Below are 9,799 nucleotides of genomic sequence, written 5' to 3' on the forward strand. Positions count from 1 at the left end.
GGTTTAGTTATTTCCGGTAATTGTTATAAATTATCAACTATTTCAGGTAAAATATTGTGTAATTCGAATGATTCGACAAAAATCTCGAATAAGTTTGATTATTTAAAATATTTTGGATAAAATTATTCGGATATCTTTGGATAATTTTGGATAGTTTGCATAATTTTGAACAGTTCAGTTTTTTCAAATAATTTTGGATATATTTAGTAGATTTTTAAACTTTAATTATATATATCTGGTTATTTATATGTACATATAATGAAGAGTTATATATATTTAGGTACATGTTCGGTTCTCTATTCAGTTTTGGTTTGGTTAAGATAATTTGGATATAGAAATATAGGAAGTTTTTGGATATTTGAGAGTTCATATCGGTTCTAGTTTAAGATATTTCGGTTTGGTTCTTCAGTTCTCGAGTAAAATGGTCATGCCTATTTTTATTATCTCAATAATCTCTTAAAGTTTTTCAAATATTATTTATATTTAATACATGTGTGGATATTATGCATGTTAACTGTACATGTTTTCTTAATGTATCTTGACTTTGTATCCAACAAGTCTACGAGGTAACAGTCTAAGAGAGAGACATGATAAGACCATATCTATCTCTCGAGTTCCTTTTTGGGGGTTCTAGGAAAGAGTGTTGTGTGGAGCTATTTAAATACACACAGAAAAGAAATGTACTAATCATATGTCTGAGGTTAATAAGTTCATAGCTAATATATATATGTAGATCCTGCGGTAACAAATCATTTTTCCCCAACGATATGATAAAGAAATTAGAAAAATGCATTTGCGAATAAAGGTGTATATTTTTTTTGATGAAATTTTCAATTTATTGATCAATCAGAAAATGCCATTTACAAAGAATAGGCTAACTGTAAATTGAAACTTAAATCTATAAAAGAATAAAACTTTATACTAGATAAATTTGTAAATTTCTAATCAAAGACTTCAAACCATCTCCTAAGAAGTCCATTGAATTTGTGATCCGCCTTGTAACCAAGAGAGCTAATCTGATTCTTGATTCCTCTGTTAATTGTTTTGATCATTTGCTCAGTTCCCTGAAGACCTTGTTGGTGCCTTCGTGTATTCCGTTCTCGCCAAATATGGTACACGACAGCCTGGAACACTAGACGAATGAGAATCATATCCATCTCATTGGACGTGCCTGCTTGAATATACCTTAGCATATCATGCCAGTCCGGGTTTATCCTCCTTCCAACCAATCTGCCAGCGAGACGATCCCATACTGTATAAGAGTATGGACATGCGAAAAACAAATGATCTCGTGTCTCATCTCTTTCACCACATAACACACAGCCCTGATGCGAAAAACAAAGGTGTGTATTATTAATATGAAAATTATCAATTTACAGATAAAGGAACTTTAAAAATCAATTTTTAGGTGAATAAAACACATAAGTCTAACATGATATTTAGTAAATAAACTTTAAAACAAGATTTCTGAATAATATTTTTTATTTAGTGATTTTATTGAAATACAAAGAATACATGATACACTAAAAATGAATCCTTGCTACTGTCAAGTTAACAGTGGTAATTGTAATATTTGAGATTCAATCCAGAGGACCAGTTTACTCTTTACTCTTATGAGTTCAATGTCAAGCTGAGAAACAAGTGGGTTTTGAGAATTAATTGTGACAAAAAGTAACAAGAATGCCTAGGTAATTTGAATTCAATTTAAATGAAGCTAGCTTAGGGTCAATGATCGGATGTTAATTGCAGAACTGAACAACTATTCAAGTGCGATGAAATGCGGTCTAGAACTCAGATCACTCAACTGGAACAACTCACTATCGTGATCTTATTCCCTATGCGTGTCGGTCTTGAATCCTAAGCTCTCGCTTGGAACAAGACGCGAAACAAGCTTTAGATGCGAGATCTGATTAGTTCACTTAATACCCTAATATCTACTCTCGCTGATTAGGGATACTAAGCTCATTCAATATAGGTCGACTTATCTCCTAACGGTTAGCTAGAGGATTAAATCATAGATCCAACATTAAGTGATCAGTTCAATGCAGGCAGTAAGATCAATATAAATGAAGATAGTTGAGATCACTTATTTGTGTTCAGTTCATGCGGCTAACACCCTACAACCCTAAGCAAGCTTAGCCTACTACTCAATCATAAAGCAGGATGACACAGGCAAGATTTCTGAATAATACTGCATATAAAATAAGTAAAAAGACAAAGGGTTCAGGGTAATCTTCTCGTGAGAATGAGAGATGGAGCCTTCTCCCTTACAAGTTGCGTAAAATCCAAAAGAGCAATCTAGGTTTCTTGTAAAACTCGTGTGTCTTTAAGAAAACGATAGCCTCCCCCTTTTATAGGGGGGCGCTGGTGATAGGAGAATAAGAGAACGAGAAAGTCGAAACTAGGGCAAACTCCCAGAATAGGAAGTTTTCTTAATGATCGGGAGCAGTCTAATGCTTGATCTCTTCGGGAGCAACCCTTGGGTTGTTCTAAATGACTGTTCCACGCTGAATCCTTCAAAACAGCATCTGACTTCCTGAAACTCTCTCCTTTACTCTTTCACCTGTTCCCAACCTAGAATGATGTAAATTAAATACGAATTAGGACTGAAAATGAGCTCAAAATGCACATGTATTGGTATTAAAAACACCACATATCAATACATAAGCTTAGAATCAAACTCCGAAAAAAAAAGAATACATAATACAGTGATATGATGCAGTGCTGGATGGGACGCACCACGTAGTCAATTAAGCTCCAGTTTAAAATTTGCCGGTAACTTTTTTTTCTTTGTTGATAATCAATTTTTTATTTCAGCAAAAAAAATAAATGTCTTACAAAAATATATCAACTTAATACAAACCGCATAAAAAAATACCTAATAAAGAACTGAGAAGCTCACAAAAACCCTTATACCATGAACCACACCGAGACAATAAGTCTAAAACTTCCTGGAATTCACCTGAAAAATAAAAAATAGTGTATTTCAACAAATACTTGGTGAGGCAAACTTTAGGAGCCTGAACAACATCCACCGACAATAAACACACGTCATAGTACAAGTGTATAACTAATCCAGTATAACAATGAAAATAACAAAGACCGTGGGAAAATCCCAGGCCAATGCTTCCCAAAATGAACTGCGCTCACCCAAGGTGAGTCAACGCGATCCATACCCACATGTGGTTATAATTGGCCACTCCAATTAATGTTTGTTCTCAAGTCGCGTTTAGGCTCCCGATTTTCCCCCTCTGGTGATCACCACTGCCCATCATGGCCCAACAAAGCATAGTTGAGCATAAAGAACATGTCTCCTTATTTGTATTGGCACACATGCTTCATAACTGCTACTTATCTCTTATCTACGTATGTGCATTCCCATCAAACAATACAAACACTAGCAAACAATTAGCCTCAAACGTCACACAACCATATTATTTTAGCAACCTATAGATATATCTAGGTGTTCACAAAACAACAAATTTTGCAAGTAAATCGATATGTATATACATATTATATATACGATATAGGTTTAACAACAAACAAATATGGGTGTAGTTATGATAACATGAAAGCATGAATGATTCACTTGAATACTTCTCTATGGCACAAGAATGAAAGTAGGAGGAAGAGATCACTACAGTCTTCACTTTAGTCTTAGATCTGTGAAAGGGAGTAGGAGAAGTATAACTACAGTTTAAGCCAATCCACGAACCAGATCTATAATACGTTAGAACAGTATGCTTTATTGAAAGAAATGTAGACCAAATGCTCGTCTGTGTTCTTAGAACAGTATGTTTTATTGAACTAAAAATTTCAAGGTAGTTTATATATTTTTCTTTAAAATCAGAAAATAATCTAAGTAAAAATACTAAATCATAAACCCTATACTATTTAAATTCTAAAAACTCTAAGCCCCAAGTTCAAAATCCTAAACCCTAGTTCAAAAGTGTCTGAACCCTAGAACTCCTTTTTGTAAAAATAAACCCTAAAGACAAAACTCTAAATTTAGAAAAAAATGATTGATTTAATAATTTTGAAATGATATTTTTAACACTATTATCTTAAGCATTTATATTTTTTATATGAATGAAATTAACTAATACAAAATAAGAATAATAAAGATTGAAGAATCATATGAAGAAATTAAAATTTTATCATTAGATATTGAATGGGAAACTAATGAGAAGGTGCCTTGACTAATTCAATGATAAGGTATGTTGGCTTGTGAAAAGCACTCACCTCTTACGTAGAAATGTCTGAAACAGCACCAAAATATGGGCCCTCTCAATTCCCAAACAAAATATGAAAAGACAAATAGTAATAAACAATAAAAACTAAAGTCCAAACGCGTAAAAAAAAATTCCTATTTCACTCAGAAAAACCAATTTCTACTTCAAAATATCTTGCACTTATTTAAACTCATCATGAGCCTATGGTTTAGAAAGCAAATGTTCTGAAACACAGAAAACAAAACAAAACAAAAAATGGAGCACGAGATTCCCGTAGGGTTTCGTTTCTATCCGACGGAAGTTGAGCTGATTTCGTTCTACTTAAGATTCCAGCTTAACGGAGGAAATGCTACCATTCACAGTCTCATACCCATTCTCGATGTGTTTAGCGTTGAGCCTACTCAGCTTCCAAGTACGTATGCAATCACCATTCTCGACGATTATGTTGTCGTTGATTTCTGGTCAATAATTTAACTTATATATGAAGAAGATTATACGGATACGTCTCACTAAAAAATTATACGTTTTGCGTTCGTTAAGTAAAATAATGCGATCATATAGGGATTGTATGCATGAGACCTAGGTTTCGATTTCTTGTTTGCGCTTATGTTCGTTTTACCTGACTAAACATGTAATGTAAAAATCGTTTACACGAAAATCAAATTTCTAAAATGCATCATTTAAAAAAAATGCATCATTTTTTTTATTTTCTATATTAAGTATTTTTGAAGTGTAAACCCAAACGCAAAAAAAATAAATGTTCTTTCATAATTTTTTGTTGCTTTTGTAAAGATTGTTTAATAAGATACTAAGAAATTGAGTTTATTTAGAAAAAATACACACCACACGTAAATTTAAAAGAACAAAATAGAAGAACTCGGGGTTACAATTATTATAGAAAACAACTTTAATTTAGTATCAGAGGACCTTCCCATTAAATTTGGCATTTGCGTTTATGTTCAGGAAAAAAATAGGTTTTTAAAAAATGTGAAAAGAAATTGGCATATAACCGCAAACGGAAAATCACATAAATTGAGGCCTTACGCCGCAAAAGTGTGTGTTTATGTGGATGGGTATTTATTTGCAGATCTTGCGGGAGAGAGGTGTCGAGGAGACGCAGAACAATGGCTTTTCTTCGTGCCAAGACAAGAGCGGGAAGCTAGAGGAGGAAGACCGAGCAGGACCACTGGTTTAGGATATTGGAAAGCAACTGGTTCACCAGGGCCTGTTTTCTCGCCTGATAATCGTGTAATCGGAGTTAAGAAGACGATGGTTTTCTACATCGGGAAAGCACCTACGGGGAGAAAGACAAAATGGAAAATGAATGAATATAAAGGAATTGACGAAACAGCCAGTGTATCTACCATCCCTAAGGTGCCTAACTACATTTAAAGTGCACATTTTTTTAAAGTGACATTTTCTCAAATACTATTTGTTTTAAACCACTTAAAATTTTCTTTTGATTTGTGAATCCTTTTTCAAGTACCGATTATTATTATTATTATTATTATTATTATTATTATTATTATTATTATTATTATTATTATTATCTACACTATTAAAAGGGAATCACTCTTGAAAAATCTATTTAAACAAGATTACTGCACCTATTCATTAAGGTTAAATTTGTCTTAAAATTTTTTAGTCTAACTATACCCATATATAAAACAGTTCGGGCTATTAGATAGTTGTATACTAATTATTAACCTAATAATCAAGTTCTCTCTCGGGTCGTAGTACAAAAATAACCAAAACGTATATGTGCCTTTGTAATTATATTTTAAACATTTGTTCCAACCTCCAAAACGTATTCTAAATTTTTATTTTATTGTTATTTTATATTAGCACATATTGTTGGATTTCGTTTAGTAATTTATGTAACAGTTTATGTGAAAGATATAAAAAATAGAAAAAGCCAAAAGAATTTTCCCACAAACTAGCAACCTCTTAAAATATACGAGAATAATATATTAAACAAAATCGACCATATTTTTATCCCATCATCTTCGATTACCAAATCTAATGAAACTTAAAGAATCTACTTTATTAAAAGAAAATGAGTTTAAATAAATCTATATATGAAGGTTGACCCTTTTGTAAGAGCTAATAATTTTATGGTCCTACTTAAATTTTGCCTAACAATATATTATCATAGTTAATTTATTATATATTAATATATTAGCTATGAAAAATATATATAGAGAAACTAAAGTTAAGTATTTCTTAAATATTTTTATAAAACATATCAGGGTTTAAAAATTCATAAATATTTTTTCTAAAGTGAATAATAAAATTAAATTTCAAATCTGACATTTTACCAAAAGTAAAACATCATTAATAAATTGACGATATCAAAACCGAAAAACCGAATTTCTTAATTAAAAATTATACAACATAGATTTTAAAAACAAAAATAAAAACTAAAAAAAATTGTCCATTGGTTTTCGTTCAACCAGTGGTTCAACCGTTACCAGCTTCCGGGCTTTAACGGGTTTTAGCGGGTTTTTAAATTTTGGTTTCTTCACAAAACCCGAATCGGATTTATCTTGGGTTGTCGGGTTAACTGGTTTAACCGTGGGTCCAGGTCAGGTTTCTAAACACTGCATATAACTAATAAATGGTTAAAAATTATTTCAATTTTAGCGGATTTAGAACAAAAAATATCCCCGCTTCTTAAATGCGGGTCAAAATCTAGTTATTATTATTAAACGAACTAAATTTTGGTTATGTTCAACACTCCTCTTACAGAGGAGTTTTCATACTTTTGATATATATTTATATATAGAACATACTCTTAACTTCGTTATGCTGTTCTCAAAAGTGCTACACTTAGAAAAAGTGTGCGGTCGATTTTTTGTAAAACTACATGTTTTTGTAGTTTTTGAAATTAATTACAACAACTAACAACAGCTTTAAAAAAAATTACAACCACCTAATAACATACATACACGATAAAAAAAAAACCAAAACTCACGCGTATAGTCTTTTCTAATAATTATTAATATTATATTCATTTAATTTCTACCCTAATGCATAGCTAGTATGAAAGAGCCATAAACTTTGCAAAAGAAAGGTTGATTCACATATATGTTAAAAAAATGTCGTTTTCCAGATCAAAAAGGTTTTAACATCATACTTTTGTTTTTATTAATATAGTTGAGGCACGAATTCAGTGTCTGTCGAATCTACATAAAATCCGGAAGCTCGAGAGCCTTTGACAGACGCCCCACGGAAGTTTATGCCATAGAGAGAAAGCTTCCTCGATTTGGAATTGAGACATCATCTCGTGCTACTGCTACACGAAGAACCTCTGAGATGGTTGATGGGCTATCACAACTCCGAGAGAGAAAGCTTCCTAAGAATAGTGTTGAGACATCATCATATGATACATTCACAACCTCACAGGAAACATCAAATTCAGGAGGAGGAGACCAAGTTCAGTTGCCCGTGAATGCTTCTACTACACAAACCATTTCAGAGATGGTTGATGGGCTATCACAACCTTTTTGGGAGTGGGAACAACTAAATTGGTCTTAAACCTAGTACCTTGCATCTTATACCTACTCTATGACCTCTATTTTTAGTTGATAAATATTCTAGACTAGGGTTGATCCGTGATTCATGCAGTGAACTTATTTTTATTAAATATTTTAAACACTTGATTTTATTTTGAAATGCTTCATTATATATTGTATTTGAATCATTATTTGCGTGATTTATTTTCTTTATTTTATCATTTTTCTCTTGAAGTTATTTGATGTTATGATGCTGAGTTTCAATTTCGTTGAGGTTAGATAAATGTCAGGTTTTTGAGATAATTTGAATCGGGCTATTTTTTTTTTGTTTTTTTGACAGTGTATCTCTTGATATGTTTGTTTTATTTTAAACAATCTAGTTTCATTTTTTTGTTTAGGCCAACTCCAATGAGACACCAAAACACCAAATTTGGTGCAGTTTCATCTCCAATGGGATACTAAAAATTATACCATTCCACCAAATTTGGTGTTGAGTGAATAGTGTTACATCAAATTTGTTGTAACACTATTTATCACACCAAATATTTAATATACATATTTATTATTTTCATTTAATAATAAATTTTAATTATTATTAATTAGTTCAAATTTGTAATTAAACAGAAATATGTTGTATTATTTGTATTTTTATATTATTTTAACATGATTAATTTTTTTTTTCAAAAATAAATCACTAAAATACTATTATTGTTTATTTTATATTATAAAAAAAATTCATAGAACTTTTATATTTTATTTTAATAATATAAAAAATTAATTAGTATTTTATAAAATATAGAAGTTAATAATATAAGGTGACAAGATTAAGATGCATATTAATTTGAAATAAATATTCAAACCATAAAACAAATATATTAATTTATGTGATTTTCATAATTAATTGTTTGTAATTTTTGATATAAAATAAATGCATAAAAGTATAATTTTGTTAGGGCTTTTTGCAAAATTGACCTACAACTCAAAGTCAAACACAAAACTAACCTCTTTTTTTTTTTTGGAAATTAGTTTTGCCCTATTCACCCCACAAGTTCATATAATTCACGAAAATGCCATCAATTTTTTTTTCTTTTCGAAAATGACATTTTTACTCTCTCACCCTCATCATCTTCAAGTAATTACAAGATTACTATTGTCATCAATACCCTAACCACCATGAACAACCAATTTGAAGCTCTTAATGCTCCCAAAATCGATTTACCCTTCTTCTTTCTCCATTCTTATGAACTAAACACAACATCTCTCTCACTTTCTCTACAGGTAAGTCGTCTGGCTGTAGACGACTTACCTGTTTTTTGAGACGACTGAAAAAGTTAAATCGTCTGATTTTGTTTGGTTAGAAAAAAATCTCCAAAGAACCTAGACGACTTACATTTCAGTCGTCATAGGTTAGTTTTGCATTTGACTGGATTATTTCAGAAGTTTGACTTTCCTGGACGACTTACATTTCAGTCGTCTGGTGAAAATTGAAATATCAATATTTTATTAAAACTAAACAACTTACAATTAAGTCGTCATAGGTTAATTTTGCAATTGAAAAAAAACTTCAGTATTTAATTATACCCAGACAACTTACTATTCAGTCGTCCACCCGACGACTTACATGTAAGTCATCCAGGATTTTATTCTGAGATTCTGGTCAAACTTCGTAAATCCTTGACGACTTACATGTAAGTCGTCGGGCAGACGACTGAACGACTGAATTGTAAGTTGTCTGGGTATAAACCTATGACAACATAATTGTAAGTCGTCGAGTTTTAATAAATTATTAATATTTCAATTTTTCACCAGACGACTGAAATGTAAGTCGTCGAGAAAAGTCAAAATTGTGAAATAATCTAGTCAAATGCAAAACTAACCTATGACGACTGAAATGTAAGTCGTCTAGCTTTTTTGAAGTTTTTTTTTAACCAAACAAAAGTAGACGACTTATTTTTGAGAAATTACCACAAATAACATATTCATAGTACCACTTTTCATGTTTACACTAATCACTTTTACCCTCACTTTTAATGAAGGGTAAAAGACAATTAT

At 31.3% G+C, this 9,799-nt stretch overlaps 1 protein-coding gene across 1 annotated transcript; it reads left to right on the plus strand.

The window, feature by feature from the left end:
- Positions 1–635: 635 nt before the first annotated feature.
- Positions 636–7,968, plus strand: LOC103873643 (putative NAC domain-containing protein 61). The gene is made up of 4 exons (XM_009152047.3): positions 636–805; positions 1,344–4,644; positions 5,320–5,606; positions 7,389–7,968. The coding sequence occupies exons 2-4, from the start codon at positions 4,488–4,490 to the stop codon at positions 7,767–7,769; spliced, it is 825 nt and encodes a 274-aa protein (XP_009150295.1). The 5' UTR covers positions 636–805; positions 1,344–4,487; the 3' UTR covers positions 7,770–7,968.
- Positions 7,969–9,799: the final 1,831 nt, after the last annotated feature.

Source organism: Brassica rapa, chromosome A06 (assembly GCF_000309985.2).
Source record: "Brassica rapa cultivar Chiifu-401-42 chromosome A06, CAAS_Brap_v3.01, whole genome shotgun sequence".
Taxonomy (NCBI): Eukaryota; Viridiplantae; Streptophyta; class Magnoliopsida; order Brassicales; family Brassicaceae; genus Brassica; species Brassica rapa.

What these genes read in the sequence shown, in the direction of transcription:
- LOC103873643 (XM_009152047.3), top strand. Translation starts at nt 4,488, where the DNA reads ATGGAGCACGAGATTCCCGTAGGGTTTCGTTTCTATCCGACGGAAGTT. An exon ending in TGAGCCTACTCAGCTTCCAA is followed by an intron (nt 4,645 to 5,319) that starts GTACGTATGCAA and finishes ATTTATTTGCAG; the next exon opens with ATCTTGCGGGAGAGAGGTGT. An exon ending in GTGTATCTACCATCCCTAAG is followed by an intron (nt 5,607 to 7,388) that starts GTGCCTAACTAC and finishes TTATTAATATAG; the next exon opens with TTGAGGCACGAATTCAGTGT.